Consider the following 21,201-nt stretch of genomic DNA (forward strand, 5'->3'; position numbering starts at 1 on the left):
AGATTTATGGTAGAGTAATATGTTGCACCAATAAAATAGTGGGCCACAACAATTTTTGCATGTTGCAGTTTGCAGTTGCTGACATCTACAGGTGCCCCCTGGATGAAGCAGGTGTATGCGGCAGTGCGTGATGACGTAGAAATGCAGCGCCGCCCGGAGAAAAAAAAACTCACTAGCACGCCAGGCTTATCTTGTTTTGAAAAGGCTTAAACAGGCAATTACGGAGCTATATCGTGTCGAATGCTTTCCCCGTTGGATGGTGAGGAAACGAACCTATTGCCAAATCATCACTCCTTTTTTACACGAGCCACAGATCCGTTTCCCTCGCCATGGTAGATGATGACGAGTTATTCTCCTCACATCGGACCAAAGAGGACATGGATATCAATGGCGAGTTCGTACCCCCGGACGGGCTGTGCTGGATATCAGTGTTTTCCTGCTTACTACTCGCATGTTCCTACGTGGGGAGTTTATATGTATGGAGAAGTGACCTACCAAGGTAAGGTTTTAGTTGGGTTTTTTTTAGCACTTAAGACTGCAACTACTTAGCCTGGATTATAGCCTGTGTTTTGTATTAGCTATTGACCTGCTAACCTAACTTCCTGCTGCATAATGAAACGTGTGATTTATCCAAAAAAGTCTTCAAGTCCCTGCAGCTCGGCTGGCGGTGACAGCTTGACATGTTAAATGTTGTTGATTATAACGGGTGTTTAAACGTTACTCGATCTTACACCCCTTTCCCTTCCTGTATTGGCTCGGTCTGACAGGGATCACCCAACGGTGATCAAGAGGCGCTTCACAAGTGTGCTGATAGTGTCTGCGCTGTCACCTGCTTATGTGTGGACATGGAAGGAATTCACAGGTGTCAGGGTGAGTCACTTTCTCAGATGATGGGGAAATGGCAATGGCAAATGATTGGGCTTCGAAGCGAAATTATGTGATGGATACAAGGCCATTAACTGTGTGTGTGTGTGTGTGTGTGTGTGTGTGTGTGTGTGTGTGTGTGTGTGTGTGTTTGCGTGCGTGCGTGCGTGCGTGCGTGCGTGTGATGTCTATGCATCAGCCAACTCCCTCCTTGCTGGCTCTGATGGGGATCCGCTTTGAGGGGCTCATTCCGGCCGTCATACTTCCCCTGCTGCTCACCATGGTGACACACACACACACACACACACACACACACACACACACACACACACACACACACACACACACACACACACACTGAGATGTGGCCAGGGGCTGTAAGTAGGCTGTATGGGTGTCATGTGGGAATCATGTGAGAGTAAATTCAGGTCAGCCTTTTGCAAAGCAAGTGATGGCCACTCTTTGGTTCTGTTTTATGATAACTGGAACATGTTATTTTGTCAATAATCTGTAATCATAGTGTGGATTTGTATGAGAAGTGTCCCTATTTGCAATACAGCACAGCTACTACTAGTAGCAATGTTCAAGTTAATTGACTGGCCAGTGATGTGTAGTTGCCAGTAGTTACTTTCAAAATGATGTCATGTCATCAAGTGGCCAAGTGTTGAGTAATGAGTTTCCTTGATCATTTTATGAATTGTTTGGGTGTATAACTGTTGAATGTAAGGTTTGGGAAGCTATCAACTAAGGGCAGGTACTAAAACCATGCAACTCTGCATACGAAGTTTAGGTGACTTTTGCATTATCCTATCAAAACAAGGACAATCCTCCTTCTGTTTGTTCCATGCCAATACATCCTACATGTTTACGTCCCATTATGGGACTAAGGTGTGTCAAGCAATGCTTGGTCCTACTGACCATGTCTCTGTGTACCAGGTCCTCTTCCTGGGCCCTCTCACCCAGCTGGCCATGGACTGTCCCTGGAGCTTCTTGGATGGCTTACGGGTAGCTCTTGGTGAGAAAAAGTCTAATTTTCTTTTACTAACGATGTAGTGAAGAGCATTTGCAGGGTGGCATCACAGAGTTAACAAATGAATGGGGGTAGCAAATTGAATTGGCTTGGAGTCGAGTCGTGCAAAGAATTTAAAATCGGGGTGATCTTCACCCTTTCTCCTCCTAACGCACTTACACACTTATTGTATGTTGTACGTCCTAGCACTTAATGTACGCACTTATTGTATGTTGTACGTCCTTGCGCTTAAAAAATAGTGGTTAGAATTGTGTAGCGTCTTATCCTAGCTATCTTCGTTGTATACAGGGAAAGGGTTAGCCTAACAATTGTTCATGCTTGTCACTTGATTCTATGAACATCCTTACCGTACCAACAGCGATATATTGTTTCTCTTCTTCTGACCAATGTACTTGTGTGTAATGTAATTTGTAAGTTGCTTTGGATAAAAGCGTCTGCTAAATGCCCTAAAAGTAAAAAGGTCTCAGTATAACACGCCCTCCCTCCCTGGCCCCTCTCCCCGCCCCCCCGCAGACCCGTGGTTCTGGAGCCTGTGTGCCAGCGACATGCGCTGGCTGAGGAACCAGGTGGTGGCCCCCCTCACGGAGGAGCTGGTGTTCAGGGCCTGCATGCTGCCCATGCTGGTGCCCTGCGCCGGCCCCGCCCTCGCCGTCATCACCTGCCCCCTCTTCTTTGGCGTGGGTGAGTAGGGTGCCGCTTGGACGCTGTCCAGACACTGGGCTCCCAGGCCATATGTCCGTAGTGCGTACTAACTTACTAAACTTGTGTTACTTTGGGCGGCAGAAGCTCAGGAGGTAGAGCGGGTTGGCTGGTAACCTCAAGGTTGCTGGTTCAATCCCCGGCTCCTCCTAGCTGAGGGTCGAGGTGACCCTGAGCGAGACGCCTCACCCTGACTGCTCCCGACGAGCTGGCTGTCGCCTTGCATGGTTGACTCCTCCGTCGGGGTGTGAATGTGTGCAAGAATGGGTGATCGCAGGCGATATTGTAAAGTGCTTTGGGTAAAAGCGCTTTGGATAAAAGCGCTACATAAATGCAGTCCATTTACCATGCAGTCCATTTATTTCCATTAATGTTATTGTGTGGCAATACCCCAAAAAATTCTATGAACGTAAAAAGATATTCTCCCTATGCAGCAGTGATTCTCGCTTATGAAACTTGGCTGACATTGAATTGAGCAAAAAAAATCAATATATTGATTCCCAGATTTATATTCAGTCACCCTGTCGCTTTCCAGTAATTTATCTGTTTTCAATAGTCTATGCAGTAATCTTCAATGGCAGCCAGCCAGATATCTCCTGCCATGGGGTTGAAGCCAACAGACCTTGCATTGTTAACTGCTGGGAAAGCGGCATTTGAAATGCGCACAAATATTGTTTTGAAGAGTCGGCTAAGATGGACCATGCGGACCATATTGTTTACACTCCAGCCAAATCCTGATTTGTGTAACTGCTCAACAATCAGTGTAGAGTTAATTCCATCATCTTCATTACAGAGTCACATTATTATTCGTCTGTTCCTTTTCACAGGCCGTAAATCGGCTATCCCCTCCCTGCATGCCTAATCGTTTTGCGATCATTACCACTGCTCATCATCCTGTATATGTTATTTTTTTAATCAAGCGATACACTTCTCTTTACCAGCCCACTTTCACCACGTCATCGAGCTGCTGCGCTTCAGACAAGGGACCATCTCTGGGATCTTCCTCTCTGCAGGTGAGCACAAACATCATCATCATCATCATCATCATCTGTGGCCCCCTAGTGGCCACAGATGATCTTTCTCTTTCTTTCTCTCATTCTCCTTCTCATCTCTCCTTTCTTACTCATTTCTTTCTTCCTCCCCCTCCTTCCCGGTGGTATTCTGCAGTGTTCCAGTTTTCCTACACAGCGGTGTTTGGGGCCTACACCGCCTTCATCTTCATCCGAACGGGTAAGGACCCTCACCTCGGGGCAGCTCCCACCTTAGATATGTACGTTCAATACTTTTATTGGAATGGAAATTATTTCTCAATTGTTGGTTAATGGCCTTCAAATCAAGTGGTCTGGAGCCGAATAACTTCCTTAGTCTATCGTACACTTTTGGATTCTTAACCTGTTAAGCCCTAGGCCTATTTCACAGGCCTCCTGCCTGAAATGACATGCCCAAAATGAATAGAGTATGCCTCCACAACTACAAGGGCTATATGAATGAAGTTGGTTTCAAAAAGAAGGTAACACCTGTGAGGTGGCTGCAGAAGTGTCAGAATCAATATAGATGTTACTGTGTCAAAGTAAATTCAGCTAGAACATAGTAAGAAATGTCAATTTTCAATTTTCGCCTAGAGAAAACACATTATTTAGAGTGAATACCACATTGAAACATTGGGATAGTAGTCCAGAACCTTTAGGGAAACACATAACATCTGATGAGTACCCTGTTCCAGGATAAATGCTAATAAAGTGAATAAATGGATTTTAGAGAGGTTTTAGTACAGGTAGGTCCAGGCGGACTAAATGGGGACATTTGGGCACTTTTGGGCACCATCAGTGCCATTTGACCTTTCTAATGTACCAGACTGTAAAACAAATTTTATTTCACTGACATATCACTATAGGTATTCATTCCATCCAAATTCAACAGTTTTGACTTGTTTTGAAAATTCACCCAGACCTCTATACATTTTCCCAGTCAAAGAAAACCATACAATCTAAATGAAGTTTGACTCCAACTGGAGCAGATATATTTGAGAACAACATATAATAAAACCAAACTGTAAAGACAAAGGTAAAAACACTGCTAAAGACTACAATCACTAGGGATAAAGATATATATATATATATATATATATATATATATATATATATATATATATATATATATATATATATATATATATATATATATATATAACTAAAACTAACTATATACACTAAGGGCTGTCATGCCACTGCTGGAAGCAGTTCCTTTTGGAAGTGAAGCACAAAGGGACCTGGCACCTCCTGCAGTACAATAAATCTGTGTCCAGTTCTGGCAACAGCAAGTCACTGTCGTCAGACGACTCGAGAGGGACTACAGTAGCCCCACTGTCGCTAGTAATGATAGCAAATGCCTCCGCAAACGTATTTTCGTCTTTCTCCTGCCTGCCATCATTTATTTGAAAAGAATAACAAATGAAAAAAAAGGCAAAATACAAAATAACTAGCTAACTACTAGCTAACTAGGAATGCAAGCGTTGTAAGAAGCGTGTTGTAGGAGCGTATGTCTCTATCTAGCCGGAGTGTCTGCTCTGACAATGTTCTCGACGCTTCTGGCGCGAATTATGCTGAGCTTCCATTCAAACGCGGGAAGATATCTTTGGTATGCATTGGTCAATTTGGATGATTGACCCCTCTACCGAACCGCCAGAGCCAATAGAGTCGAGGGACAGTCAAATCGAGGGACCCAAAAAAAACACCATTCGCCAATCAAAAGTATCACACTGTATAACGTTTATTATTATTATTGTTATTTGTTTATTTATTTTGCTCTCTTTATTTATTTTGCTCTCATTGTGTTTTCGTAGAGTGATGAGATTGATATCATTGGAATCTGTGGAGCCTCAGCTTGACATATAGTTTGTGTGGGTGGCATGAAGTAGCGTAATCGGCAGCGGCCAGTATGCATGTTTTGCGTGTTTTGCTACGGGGTCATTCAGTTGCTTGGTGTTAGAATTGTGTTTTGTTTAGGTAAAAATGGTTATCATGGGCTTTTAGCCGAGCTTCTTCCCGTTACGTGGGTATGCACCATGGCCATTTTGGAGCATGGTGGTGCTGTTTACAGCGGTTTACAGCACACGTTGGCACAGCTGCCCAACGTGTGCAGATATAAAACTATTATATCTGTAAGAAGAGAGGGCGCAATCTCTACGATATTGATTTTATCGACTCATTTGTTTGCGTTGAGCTCCAGCACCGACGGTACAAACACAACAAACGTTCCCCCCCCCCCCCCCCCCCCCCTTCTCCTCGGCGTTCCCCAGGGCACCTGATTGGGCCCGTGATGTGCCACTCCTTCTGCAACTACATGGGCTTCCCGGCCGTCAGCGCGGCCCTGGACCACCCCCACCGTACCACCGTGCTGGCCTGCTACCTGCTGGGCGTGGGCCTGTTCTTCCTCCTCCTCTTCCCCCTGACGGAGCCCGCCTACTACAGCCCGCCCACCCCCGTCTGCACCCTGGCTTCCCGCCTCACCTCGCTGTGTTCGTCTTGAGCCCCGCCTCCCGGCCCTCCCCCTGGCCCCTCCCCAGCGGTCTAGGCCGGGTCTTGGGTCTTGGAACTGGCCCGGCGGGGAAGGCTTGGCCCTGGAGCCCTCCCGGTGCCGGCCTATTCACCAAGGGGCAGGGGTTTAAGACGGGACATGCTACATGCTACCCAACAGTGAAGCCTAGCAAAGCAGTGTTGGTACCGTCACCTTCGTGGGGGCATGGTGGATCACTCTGGTGTGGAAGCCCAGGGCCACCGGTTGGTAATACTGACCGGTGCTACTGACGAGCTACAGCCTTCTGGACACATGACGTTTGGCTAGGGGGACATGGTGGTTGGGAGTGTTGCCGTGAAAATACTGCAATTGTTATTGCGGTTAGTATTTACGATTGGCTAAAAGAGTGCAGGGTTCGTATGGCCGGTCGCATCACTAGGCATTCGTTTTTTGATGGAATGGAAGTGTTTGTTGTCTAGAGTAACCCCCCACTATTTGTTTGAGTTGAACCACAACTATGTTTGCTGCTCTCTAATGGGGACCAATCTTAAAGCTACATTATACATCCATTTGATCCCAATAAACAGTCATCCAAAGGGTTAAGTTCGAAATTTAAAAAGCAGGCCATTGTATTTTTATAACGACACCTTTTTCTGCTGTGAGTTCAGACCGAAGGTGATGGATTCTGGCCCCAGATGGCAGCAAACTCGCAAGCAAAGTAACTACCACAACTAGTTTCAGTTGAAGTCCCGTTTGCCATTTTATTCACCCGTTGCTGTTCTCCACATTTCTTTTCGAGGTACTTCTGCCGACAATACACCCAGCCCCCCCAAAGCTTTCGATTTGCCAATTGGCATTTTGTTGTGTGTGTGTGTGTGCGTGCGTGCGTGCGGCTTATGGTTCTGGGGGTCTTTTAGTTCATTTGTTTTACGGTGGTTTCATAAAATAACTAGTTGTGTGGGTGGAATTGCTCCTTTAAAAAAATAAAGTGTTCAAATGTGTACTAGAATGGGGATGCTCAGATGTAGGTCACTGGCGACATGGACTCTCTAAACCACTTTGTTCGCATGCTGCTACAGACCATAATTGCAATACAGATAAGGGGGAAATCCCCAAGTGCTTGTGCTGATGACATTAACATTTTTAAAGAACGAAGTTTGAATCGCCAATATTTCCTTGTGTAGAATTGAAATATGTCTGGTCGGGTATTTCCACAATGTCCACCGTTACATTTGGTTTCTTTAAAGTAAATGTTGGGATCGTTGAGTTCATCCATCTTTTTGTTTTTGGTTGTGGATGCTCTCAACTAGAACGCATAAGACGATCATATTATTTACCCATGGTGTACAAGTCTCGACGATATGTAAATGTAGGCTTCTCTGAGCGGGTGTTTCGCTGACCACTGTGCAATGTAAATGCTCTGAGCTTGAAATCTGAGTATTTTTTTATTGTTATTTTGTTTATAGCAATAATTGATAGCGTGTTCTAGGCTAGTGGGATAGAACAACAAGTGAGAAGTAGAAATGGTAGCAACAATGCTGTGTATGGTGCTTTTGGTGTTGGGCTGCACTTGCTATGTCTCTCCACCAGAGGGAAACATAGTAACGTGTCTGTGATAGAGGCCCTCTTGTGTATTAAGGGCCCCCTGCAATTTGACTTGGGCTCAGTCAACCATCGCTGCAACAAAAAAGAATTGACTCCCCATGTGCTTTAATATTTGTATATAATTGTTTCTGGATTTCCTCTGGCTAGATCCCAATAGAGTAGATTGACGCATAGATGAGTGAGAGTATCAATCTACGAGCTCGCCTCGATCTCTGACATCACTCTTCTCGCTGCTCTCCGTGATCACATGATCAGGGTGCTACAGTAGGACACCAAATGGGCTCAGTCTCCCTTTCTACATTTCTCTTCCCCAACATTCACAGATCCCAAATTTGGTGGTTGACGTATGATTTCACGTAGCGATAAAGTAGGCAATGGTTGCATCCGACTGTATTTTTATCATCCTTGATCCTCATCTCGTTTCGGGGAGAGCGGATGCTTTCTGGGCAGCTACTTGATGAATGGCATATTACAGAATCCTGTTCTGTGCCTGCGACAAAGTATGAATCTTTTATTTTGGTTATCGTGGACGAGATTAACATTACAATGCAGGCGAGGTCGTCAGAACTCTCCACTGGTCTGTGCTCAACAGCTGTTGGACGTCACGTTTATCACCCGTCAAAATGTGCTTTTAATTCTTTGGTACTTAGCTTCTTTTGTGCTTGTATTTTATATTAAAAAAAAAAAGCTTCTGTTCCTAACTTGTACTGAACAAAGATGCCGGCATATTTATTTTCTGCAGAACAGTCTTAATTTTAATAACCATGCATCATCTGCATATATGCTGAACGGACACAAGAATCTATTTTTGCTAAGTTATATGCAGCGCTGCAGTTTTAATTTCCAACCACCAGAATAGGAATGGCAAAACATGCATTTTGACCACCACAGAGATTTATAATTGGCCATAATTATAAATAACGAACTTCACAGATATTTGTACCGAACGCTATATTTTGTAGTCAAATCTATTTTGGAGAATGTTAACAGATTGTACAGACATCTCTGCATGTGTTTTACGTTCACGTGCCACAGTTGCAAAATGCAATCATCCCGTTGGTCAGAAAGCCTGTTTTAATATGCCAATCTTTTACAGTCTTGGACATCTCATACTGTAACAAGGTGAAACATTTGTAAATAAAAACAAAACGTTTCAGAGAAATTTGCTTTCTGTTACTTACACCGCAGACACTACACTTCTCATAAGTCTGACATTAATAAACGATGTTTTCACATGGCAGGAGTGCAGCACTGAATACAATCAATTTCACGTGGTGTTAAATGTCCTCAATGTGGTGGTGTGAATCAATTATGGTCTGGCGGTGTAATGAATGTTTCTAATCAAAGCCTCTGATGCCTTGTTGCTGAGAGCAACTGTGCAACAGAGAAGCCATATGGCTTCTCTGTTGCACAGTTACCCATTACGATTGTCATTCAATACCTTGCAAGTTGAATTGGATATGATTATCACTTTGATGGATAGAAATGAATTGACAAAATGTACGTTTTTGTGCACGTAATGTGGCAAGCTAAAGCCACACATTGCCCTACTTAACTCTTCACATGTGTTATCCTCTATATGAAATCTGCAGAACAACAAATGTATTGGTCCACATGCGCAGCAGACAAACTCACTGTATACTTTAGACCTGTAGTTAATTGTTCGTAGTTATATACTCAAATATTTGTTATTCTTAGTAATGTTGCGGTAGGTTCGTTTTGAGGGTTGTAAATAAATCCCTCCCTCCCTGCCTACATTCCTCCGCCGTTGAGAAGCAAGGTGTCCAAGCACCGTTGGTTGAGCTGCGATAAGGACGTGTGCAAATGTGATCAAAAGGCAAGACGGGTTCCTCGATGCGTCAGGGAAGAGATGCCCTAATTGGTCAGAAAATCAACTGAATTGTCTCATAGAGTGGCAGGCGCATAGTCAACCAGAACAGACATTCTCAGAAAACTTCCCTCCAGCCCCTTCAACATCCCCTTTTAAACATGTCTCCGGGCTAATTTGCAGAGACAGATTTAATTTAAGTGCATTCATGTAACAGACCCCTTCACCCAAGCGATGCTGAAGCTTTCAAAATGCTCTCAGCAAAAATCAATCGACCAGATTGAGTTCGGTACCATTTTATGCACCCATGTAAAATAGAGAAAAGTATCAAGAAAATCCATTTTTGGAATCACTTCACAGGAAAAATGAACCCCTAAACAACATAATCAAACACCATGGAGGCCTGTTCTACTTTGAACGGTAACAGTAGGTAGGCCCACTGTCTGTGCGTTCACATGCACAACGGTGTGGGCATGACGTTCAGAACAACAACAAACATTTCTAAGTTGCAACTGCTGTTCTAAAACTGACATCTTATTTTCAATCCCCGATGTGAAGGAAAAACAGGCGTACACCAAGCAGAACACTTCTATGTATGGACAGGATACAGACTTTAAACCTTACTAGTTCTTTATATTGTGTTGTCTATATAAACTATCTTCTTCAATGAAAGTCTGCTCCCTGCCCATTATAGACCTTTAGAAAGAGGATGGACTGGCGCAGCCCCTGACCCCACCGCTTTCACCACCACCCTCTTCATCTCGTCATCCGTCCCTCTCCTTGCTTTCCACTTTGTCCTTCATTCGCTCAGTAGTCAAGTGAGTCTCTCGCTCTCTCTCGCTTTCTCTCAAGGTTTTCGCTCCGGCCTCACTGGCGTCACCCTCACTTCACAACATCCACCGGGGTGGGGGTCAGGGAGGTGGAGACGGGGGTAGATTGGTGAATCAAAGCGGGGTAAAACACATTTCGAGAGCACCTGACTTAAAAGATTGACGGAGAGAATCCGTATGAGGAGGAGGAGGAGGTGGAAAGGTGGAAACGTGGATTGAGGTTTATTTTTTACTTCTTTCAACAACCAGCAGCTTACCAAGAATCCTCTTCAACCTCTCATCCACCCTGAGGGCTGCGTCCTTGACGTAAGGAGAATGAAGACCCCTACCGCATGCTGCTTTGCATTTCAGACGAGTGAGGGCTAGATCCCATTAAAAAGCATCCTCTTCCTCCCCCTTAGCCTTAAGGACTTGGTTCTCTGCCTCTCCTAGAGAAGAAGCACTGGATCCCAGCGTACATGCGTGTGTTCCTCGACACTATTGGTCCAACGGTCCCTGGCTCCACAGATGGAGCTCGAGTCGTTGCCCTGTGCCAAGAGACATGTGGGCAGACAGCTTGCACACGCTCGCTTGCTACAAAGTGATTTGTAGTATATGGAAGACATCTCGATCCAATTCGACGAGCGCACAGTGTCGCTCATCGCTTCAAATCTCAGGTGTTCTTTTAGTCTGAGTTTCTTCCTTCAATATTGGCGTGTGTGTGTGTGTGTGTGTTTGTGTGTGTGCGTCATGTCTGCTACTTTGCTATTCAAAAACGTTGGAAGGGTAAAAATCGAATAATATTACTGTTTGTATACTTAGTTTAAAGGGTAAGTAAGAACTTTTGCCCAGAAGAAGACAATAGAATAAATCCTCCTTTGGTTTTCATAGTAGTAGGTGCGTTGTCAAACGTTGTCAGAATGTGCGTCACACTTGCTCGAACAAAGGGTGTGCTTTGCAACCAAAAGAAAATTACCACCTTTGGGAAGGGTTGTCGCTTGTGGCTGAACTACAGTGGTTCGGACAAATTAGAGGCCTATGAGGAACTACATAATAGGTGATGGATGGTGACAGACAGATGGTTCATCCAGTCACCTGCCAAGTCGTTCCCAGATGGCTCTGTGTCACACATGTTCAACCAGCGTAGGGTTCAAGCACGTTTGAAGGGTCAACTGGAAAATGCTAATTTATAGCTATACATGTGTGTCTCATTAAAAGCTGTGGTTTGCTGAATCTTCAATGAGCTTTTGTCGAGTTTTGCTGATCCATATTTGCGTACGTCTCCTCCTGTGGTTATGTCTGAAACAACCCAACACTCCCACGTTTCTGTCGGAGCTTCGCCATAGGTCAAAACAAATCATTGATTAAGAGAACACAGTGCACAGGGAATTCATCTGTCGACTGTCGTAAGTATTGACGTTTGGATAACCGACTCGATAACACGCCTGGAAATGAAGGATGCCTTACAAGCACAGACGTGACGGGTCTTACTTTAATACATTTAGATTTCTTTCTTTATTTTATTTTTCCTTTATCTAACCAGGTTAAGTCCCATTGAGATATTGAAATCTCTTTTACAAGGGAGCCCTGGACACAGAAGGAGCTGGGGAAAGAATTCCATTTTGTGTGTTCAGGAATGAAAACAGTGGACGCTTCTCTAATTGAAAGAACATGGGCCTTGTTTGATGTACCTTGTTCCCTGCCGGTCGACACGCACAACCACTGGTAGAGGGACAGAGGTGGGGCCATAACCACATGAGTAGGTCAAGTGTCCATCAAAGCCATGTGTCAGTTCTTTAAGATGGAGGCGAGGTCGAGGGGGGTGTGCGGGGTGATGGTCAGGATCACGTTTGTCACCGCTCAGTAACAACACATTGCCATAGTCTCTTCACCATGACAACACCATGACAATCTATCAATAATCATAAAAGATTTGCGTTCCATCTGCCAAGCAATCGCAACCAACCATAAAGCTACAAATGGGGATTTTGTGTTCACTCTTTACTTAAGTAAGTAGAGAAAAAACACGTGTGCTGTGTGGTGATTGCTGGTTTAACTGTGCACATTGATTGCTCAATGCAGAGTCTAATCCGTCTGACTCTGGTCAGGTGAGGCTGTTCATACCTGCCATCATCCACACACACTCCACAATTGAGTATTATACAAATTTGATGTTGCACTAGTTTGTCAGTATCTATACAGACCATCCAATTTTAAACTGAGCTGCAGGCTAAAATGTCACTAGCCATGTTCATTAGTAATAATTTAGGTCCTATTCATTCATATGAATGAATGAGACAATTTGGTGTATGAACTTCATTACATTTGATCTAACCAATTATGGCATGAACAATTTGTTTATGGCATGAACAAGAAATGTTTTGGTTTAACCTTTGGATTACACTGAAGCAACGCTTGTTCCATGTGTGTATCAGACAGCCCTGCGCATGAACAGAGTTTAACAGGAGACCCACTCAACATTTGATCTCTTGATCTGACTTCTCCCTTAAGCGTTTTGTATCGCAGTTTTGCACGAAAAGTGTTGATTGGGGGATCGAGCCAATGTCCACGGACATCGGGCATTTCGATGTGGGGTCATGGCTTCTTAAAATTGTATTAGCTAATACATTAAAAAAAACAAAAACCAAATAAACCATTATTCTGTTCTGCAGTTCAACAGGCTAAGTCGCGGTAGGCCTGCACACAAACCTGAATATGTCTGTGTCGAACACTGTGAAGCCGGTGTATAGTACTTACAAATATTACAAAGCAGACCCATAATTACATGTAATCATCTGGTGCAAAACTGAGCAATCTGCTTGTCATGGCCCAAGCATTCACAGCCTGAACCCCATTTTGTCAAAGGCTATAGCGGCAAAAGTTCTCAAATGAACCGTGTGATACTAAAGCAATGGAAGTACATTAAGGCTCCAAATGAACAGCAGTAGTCTGCTGTGAAACGTGTGCAGAGATCCAGTACTAGTGGACTCTGCCCTGCTGTGGGAGAAATGGCCTGGGTCACTGGCTTTGGAATGCTTTCATCTTGTCGAGACCATAACCCATAACAAATTGAGGGTATGGTGATGGCGAAAGGGGGTGCGAGGCTTTGTGCATTAAGACACTTAGAACATGTCTCAGCTAAAACCCCTTTTTCATTATCATTCCATAAATAGGTTTGACTACTCCTTCCTTTGGAGTGCTTTTTGGGCCTTATGAGAAGTATGATTTAATCTACAACCGTCACTGGGATATTGATTATAAGTTATGAGATGTGTAATATTGGTACGAAGGTAATTACGAAGGAGTCTGTTTTATTAAAACTTTATCAGATAGCTCAATCTTTTGCAAAATAGAAAATGCTGAAATTGTGGATGTGGGGTGTCTCTATTTCCACTGATTAAACTTCCAGTTGCAGGCTTCTGAATGAAATAGCTTATAATAACCCTGATAATTACTTTGTTGTATACCTATATACCTTGTTGCATTTGCATATAATTTGTGCTGCTTGTCATGCAAATACTGGTAGTAGATTGTGTCAGAAAATAGACAGCCAATAACATATGAATTTGAGTCGGAAAGACCAAATAACTGAGATTTCCGAGAGGAAATGGAATATAAAAATGCTTTATGATTCAGGATCCCGGGTAAACATTGAATGATCGTGGTGTTCAGTTGAAAAACCTAACTGACGCTCTTCCTGCACTGCAAACATAATTGGCTAATGTAAACCACTAGAAGGTTGTGGCTCCGAATGGACCTTGGTATGGGATTCAACGAGTTTTGATCCTACAATTGTTCTTTTTGTGTTCATTCATAAGCTTTGGCCCTGTTCATATGTATGAATATGAATGAATGTGAATGAAAAATATTTAAGGGAGAATAAATGAATAGGATGAAATAGCTATTTCCTTTCTGACCTAGAAAATAAATAGGACATAATGCCTATTTATGGGGCTTTTATCTCAAGAAAAGTAAATTTAGATGTTTTTATTGTTTTAATATATACAATTAAAAAAACGAATACAATCAGGGTAACATACACAATATATGTATGAGGTCAAATACAAAAGATTTATAGTATAAGTATAAAATACAAAACAATATGACATCACAAAAAAAAAAAACAGTCTATAAATACAGTCCTGCCTGATGGCTGGGCTCCTCCCTAATGAAACACCCAGTGTGTGTGTGTGATCCCTCCAGTCAATCTTTTCCCACACCGTGGTGTTGGGGGCTCGCATGGCGCTCCAGGTTGAGCAAATAACCCCCCCCCCCCCCCCCCCGCGCCGAGCAGAACGACGACAGCCGGGTCCGGGTAACTGCCGTGTGAACCCGTGCCCCTTAATGTTTCTCTACGTTTCCTTGCCGAGTACAGGCTTACGCCTCGTGCCCACTGCGTCCGTCCGCTGACTGATCCCCATTGACTTTGAATGGGGACGGACGCGCAATGCATTGTGGATCCGTGCGCTCCGTTGGAGCCTTCGGCGCCGTCAAAAAGTTAAAAAATTTTCAACTTTTTCGGCAGCGACGGATCCGTCATCCAATCAGATCGCGTACGCAAATGTAGGCGCTGTAACACTACTCGGGATCTGACGACCCTGGAAAGCTCCCCCATCCGTCAGCCACGCCTTCCGACGTCCTTTGACGGTGCAGTGGGCACGAGGCGTTAGTTATGGATCCACGTTCACGCAAGTCGAGGAGCACACAGATGCTTCGACGCAGTCGTGAACCTGTTTTGGTTCTGCGTTGAGTTTTAGTGAGCGGACCAATCACAGCCCTTGCTGCTGCGTTGCCTCGACGCAAGGTTAACACTTTTGGGAGGCGCACATCAGGTCCTTGCGGTGGACACAAGGAGGGTCGCAAGGACGTTATGGGTCCGTAAACCCTCTTGCGTTGTGTCGACGTGGAACCATAACTAAGTCTTAGATGCATCAATCACAGCAACTCTCCCTCTCTGGAGACACCTTTTTGCAAGGAGGCGTCATTGCAGCACCAACACAGCCGTCGCTCATAACACTAATTACGTGCTCCTTTTTTTACGTGTCTGCGCGGGCTAGCCGACTAAACGAGTGAGGAGTGAATCTACGGCTCGCGCACGGAACATAAACGGAGCAGGTCCCTGATCCTATTGATGAACAACACCTGTGTCGGCCCCACGACCACGCCTCTGTACAGCGTGAGTCACGGAGTCCCCTACGGCTCCACCGCTTGTGTGCGAGAGAGATGCGTGAAGGAGCCCACACACTGCCCAGACTCAAACCAACGGCCAACTGCCTTCATCCGACCACTCCGTCGCCTCTCGTCTGACCCGTTCAGCAGAAAAGTTTCATTGAAACACACCGCGAAGACAACTGCCAACTACGCAGTAGCGTGTATGTTCTGTGCTTGTGCGAGATGCAATAAGTCTCCTTAACATCAGGTGGCGCTAGTCTTTTCCAGTCCCACACACCGCACTGATTCGCTGGTTGTGTGCTGGTTGTGTGCTAGCAGCACATAACCAATCAGAGGCTCAGATCCTCAGACGCCAACGCCCTCAGACTTTGCATGTTGAATCGGACCAGACAACGTCCGCGCAGTTCCCAAAGCCTCCAACAAAGCTGACCACACGGAACAGGTTTGATCCTGAACCCGTCGGAGTCTCCCCATACGTTTCAACGTTTTGGCCGGTGTGTAGCTGCCTTGAGAGTCATGGTCGGGTCACGTGGCCGCAGCGGCTCTGAGGGCAAGGTGGCATCTTCTACCCTGAGAGTCATACCACCACAGGGGGCGCCACTCCAGGCCCAGACGTGTTGCAATGCACACCAGACGACGGCCAGCCCGACAGGAACCGTGTGTTCCTGTCGCCGGGCTGGCCTTTCGGAGAGTGTGTGTGTGTTTGTGTGTGTGTGTTGTTTGTGTGCGTGTTATGTATGTGTGTGTGTTGTTTGTATGTGTTATTTATGTGTGTGTGTTGTGTGTGTGTGTGTGTGTGGTTTGTGTGTGTGTGTTGTATGTATGCATGTCATTTTTACGTGTATGTATGTATGCATGCATGCATGCATGTGTCTAAATATGTATTGTTTGTGTGTGTGTGTATTGTTTGTGAATGTATGTATGTATGTTTGTGTGCGAGCGAACAGTACCAAGCCTTGCATCTTTTCAATTAGGTCATCGCTCTGAGCTGGGAGCAAAAGGTGCACATCATTCACATGACCCTCTGTGTGTGTGTTTGTGTGTGTGTGTGTGTGTGTAGCCCCCCTCCCCCCCCCAGTGAACGATATGCTGAAGGAATGCGCCGCCTGCCTGGATAAACCCCTTCAATCCATCATGCCGACCCCCCATTCCCCCAACACACACATATGCACCCACAGACACACACATTTGCACACACAGTCACAAATACACACTGTGCATAAGTATGTCTGCATTTCTCTCTTGCCTGATTTTAATTGCCTCTTTTTAACATGAAATACCTTCGCTTACATCATAGAACAACATTTCTGTTTGGAGATATGCTAGTGTAAAATTAGCATTTTGAGGCGATTGCTGTAGAGCCTGCAGCATTCTTCAGTGTGCATTTCTTTATATGGCCCTCTCTAGCCACCATCTACCACTGTGGGAAGTTTCATAACAGAGAGTGGGCAGTAAAAGCTCGGCAGGTGTTTTTGCCGGAATAATAACACCTACAATTACAATAGGGGCTAGCACGCCATTCTTGGCTGCTCAATATAAATAGAGTAGACTGAAAAGACTCTCCTGAAGGGAATGGCTGTGGATGCTTCAAACAGTCATCCACGTGGAAACTTCACACAGTCATCAATATTACTAGCAGATGGTGATAGGTGTGCTTTAAGTCGGAGTCAGGTCACTGGGATTGAAGTCTTATCTGGAGGGTCTGGAAGGGCCAAGGCAGGGGTGTATGAGGTCGGAGGTCAGAAGAGCTCCGTGCTGTTGGTTAACCTCTTTATGAGCGAGGATCATTGAAATGGCAAATGAGGAGATAACAGTCTTTAACATCCATTGCAACAGAAATCACCTGATAGCAAATTTGAGATATTAATTATAAAATAAACAAAAGGAAAGAGGATTCAAATATATACAGATTTAATGCATATAAAAACAGGCAGTCCATTTGTTTGTGAGAAAGATAAGCCACAACAAAAAAATGTAACACCGATTTCCCTGTGATCCTCATAGCTACATCCACATCCACACATGATTTTGACATCAACATGACTTCCACCACACATTGCACATTAAAACTCACAACCTTGTAAAAGTCCATCCACCAACACATGAAACACAGATCCACAGCTGTGTGTGTGTGTGTGTGCAGCTTTATACGAGTACAGCTGTCGGGCGAATGTGACAGCAGTGTTTCCGTCGTTTGAACCATTTAAGTCCAGTTAGAAGGGTCTTCACCTTCAGCCACGAGGGGTCACACCTAGAATGTTTCTGTCGTCATCCACGATTGAAGCTCAGACTCGTCATCAAAAATCACCAAATCATTGTCAATCAATTCCAGGCCACAAACGTGCACTTTTGCATTGTTTATGAGCCATTTTCAAATACAAATACATGAGTTTGAGGTGGTAAGAGCAACATGGGAAAGTGGATCATCATGTGACCATGGCGATATCTCTATTCATGAACTGATTAGAACTTTATTCTCAAGAAATTTGAATGCGGGAAATCCTTAAAAAAAAAAAGGCAGTTCAGTTGCAGTGCATCTGGCCTTTGACGCTGCTTTGGATTATGGGATTGCTACGCTTTTGACACAGAATTATGAGTAACGGCTTCCAAACATAAATCAGGGTACTCTTTAGCGGTCCAAGCAGTCCTATGCACTCGGAAGATATGAAAAGTATGGTAGCTGTTCCCCTTGTGATTTCTCTACAAGGCAAAGGAAAACCACTCTCACATCATTGTCTGGTTGTCTTGATGAATGAGTGGATCTGTGCACTGAAGTCTGGGCCTGGCCGACTGGGGGAGAGACGATGGCAGAAGTGCACGATGATCTCCTCTCTCTTCTAGCCTAACAAAGGCGACGGCCTTTGCAGACAGGCCAGAAGGGAGTTCCCCATAGTCTAGCTCATCCTCTGTTTCCTTGGACAGGTCGACGTGGTGACGAGTCTTAAATTCTTCAAGACAGGAAGATGAACGAAGGCAGGAGGGGAAAAGATTTGCAGATTTATCTAAAGGTTAACAAAACGGGTCAACGAGAAGTAAGACACTGCCTACTCTTACTCGACACGCGACAAGAAGGGATAGTCAGAAAACTAAACAATCAAAACTGATGAGTTGAAATACACAGGAGGAAACAATTAACAGTCGACATGGGTGGAACCCAATTAGGGAGGATGAGGTTGAAGCAGACAAATAAATGACCACTACACAGCGAGTAGACAAAAAACGGAACAATTCGAAGCATGAGAGATATGGTTTTGGTTTCCATAAAGTTGATTCAATTGACATTGAACAACCTTTCATTCCGTCCAAGAATACTGAGTTTAATAATGTTCCCCCCCCCCACACACAAACACACACACTGATACACACTCACATTCACTGATACACACACAAACACACTCACTGATACACACACAGACACACACACACATTCACTGATACAAACACACACATCACATTGTTCTTCTTCCAATTATTTCATTTCACAATTCCTTTTCTGTACGATCTTATCTTCAGAACAATATTTCTCCCCGTTTCTCGGTCATTTTGACAGGAAGTGAAGGCCTTAGCAGTAACAAGTGAAATCCTACAACTTGTCCATGCGTGGGCGTCCTGCCAGACGGAAACAGGCCGATGTATTGATGGCCTGTCAGCCTCCCGCGCAGAATTAAGGAATCACCCGTTTGCCCACGCTTTATGTATCTTGTCTTTTGAGTGTCATGTCCCACTTATCGGAGCGCATGGAAGCACTTTAAAAACACATTCAATTTGGGGAATGTTTGTGATGTGCATCGGTGTGTGTGTGTGTGTGTTTGTGTGTCAGTGAATGTGTGTGTGTCTGACTGTGTGTCAGTGAATGCGGGTGTGTCTGTGTGTCACTGAATGTGTGTGTGTGTGTGTGTGTGCGTGTGCCTATGTATGTATGTGTGTGTCAGTGAATCCGTGTGTGTCAAGAAGTGGGAATTGCTATTGGTCATCTGTTTACTGTGTGACAGTGCCTGCTTTCGAGACCCCCTGGGACTTCCATATTTGATTTTCTGACCACCCCCTCTATACCACACAGCCGCCGCTGAATTACCCCCTCCACATGAAGTGTGAGATTAGTGGAGAAAGGCCTGGAAAGGTGAGATTTCGCCCTTGCTTGTTGTTTCTCCAATGTGCCAGTCTGACCTGGAATACAACAGCCTGAGAGGAGAGTAGGTGATTCCTGCCTTTATGAAACACCACCGCGACAACGTGTCACAGTTAACAACTCATCGCTAAGAACTGTGTTTGTGTGTTTCTGCGTGTCAGCTAACACATGTGCCACAAACACATTGCTTTGTCAAAGGAAGAGTGGTTATACATGTGTGCGTACCCATCATGGTGTGGTTGATAACCTGGTGGTCATTGACCTTCACCCTATGCCCAAAGCCCATTCAGTGGCCCCACCTGATAGCGGGCCACAGTCAGCGAGCTCTGCGCCCTGGGAAGCTCCGTCCCCTGCGGAGAGCTACACACCTGAGAGCCATCGCTCTAATCAGCAGCCCCGCCCAGCTGTGGATGCTTGGCTTGATTACAATCAGAAAGGCATGAAGGTAGAACAATGGAGGGAGGGTCCAGGAGGAAGGAGGAACATTTTGTGTGGTCTCTCCCTCATCTGGCCCACATATTTTGCCTATTTTGTTTTAAGTATCCTTGGTATCTGAGCCTCCCAGGTTTTCAGTTTCCGTTTTTCCCTTTTTCTTTCTTGCCGTCTCTCTCGCTCCTTCTATTTCTCAGAAGGGCCCACGATTGGTCACTTCCAACATATTTAATAATTTCGACGATGTTTTGCTTGCACTGAGTATCATTCACTCTTTTAAATGGAAAAGGAATTGTATGGATACAATGGGCCGGTGACGGTGAGATATAAGTGACGCACGTCATCTGTGCCTCTCGTTCGTCATAGATAGATGTGCGCTTTCTCCCCCCTCCCGCCTGGGGAATTAAGCTGTAACCTCAGCACAAAGAACAAACAGAAATTGACATTAGAATCAGATAATCAAAAGGGGGGGAAAAGAAAATACTAGTATCAAATACTAGACCCATCTGTATGGATGACGAGCATCTGTGTGAACAGGTAATAATGCAGAACCTATGCAATAAAAAGAAAAAGAAAATAGTGTGTGTTTGTCACCCACCTCGTTCAGCTCGGCGACCTGTTCGGAGCCACTCCTGCTGGTCTTTAGCGCTGTATGAATCACTGTATGACAGTGGCCCCGTCAGCCCTGCATCGTCTCCAGTCCCACTAATTGCCCTCACCTGTCCCTCATTAGCACGTGTCCTCCAGCATCATTATGTCTCCCGGTACAACCCCCCCCTTTCAAGTCACTTCTGTCAATGTTTCACTTTTGTTCGACTGCCAATCACGGTCCTGTCTCTCTCTCGGCGCCGTTGTAGTCTTCTGAAATTCACGTTTCTGTTATTGAAGAATAACTCTGCTTGTTTGCTCATGGAGCATGCCGGCGGAAAATTAAAAGTAAAACGTTTTATTTAAGCCGTGTGTGTGTGTGTGTGTGTGTGTGTGTGTGTGGGGTGTGTGGTGTATGTGTACGTGTGCTTGTGTGTGTGTGTCGCCCACGTATGAACAAGTTGTAGGATTTCACTTGTTACTGTGAAATCCTATTCACTTCCTGTCAAATGACCGTGAAACAGGGAGA

At 44.8% G+C, this 21,201-nt stretch overlaps 1 protein-coding gene across 2 annotated transcripts; it reads left to right on the forward strand.

The window, feature by feature from the left end:
• Positions 1-167: 167 nt before the first annotated feature.
• Positions 168-8,809, forward strand: rce1a (Ras converting CAAX endopeptidase 1a). Of its 2 annotated transcripts, XM_079758072.1 has the most exons (8): positions 168-499; positions 768-870; positions 1,064-1,147; positions 1,801-1,879; positions 2,408-2,575; positions 3,535-3,606; positions 3,761-3,823; positions 5,892-8,809. In XM_079758072.1, the coding sequence occupies exons 1-8, from the start codon at positions 330-332 to the stop codon at positions 6,119-6,121; spliced, it is 969 nt and encodes a 322-aa protein (XP_079614198.1). In that variant the 5' UTR covers positions 168-329; the 3' UTR covers positions 6,122-8,809. The 2 variants fall into 2 exon arrangements, with proteins under 2 accessions (XP_079614198.1, XP_079614199.1); XM_079758073.1 differs by lacking the exon at positions 1,064-1,147.
• Positions 8,810-21,201: the final 12,392 nt, after the last annotated feature.

This window comes from Pollachius pollachius (genome assembly GCF_949987615.1).
Source record: "Pollachius pollachius genome assembly, chromosome: 20".
NCBI classification, from domain to species: Eukaryota; Metazoa; Chordata; class Actinopteri; order Gadiformes; family Gadidae; genus Pollachius; species Pollachius pollachius.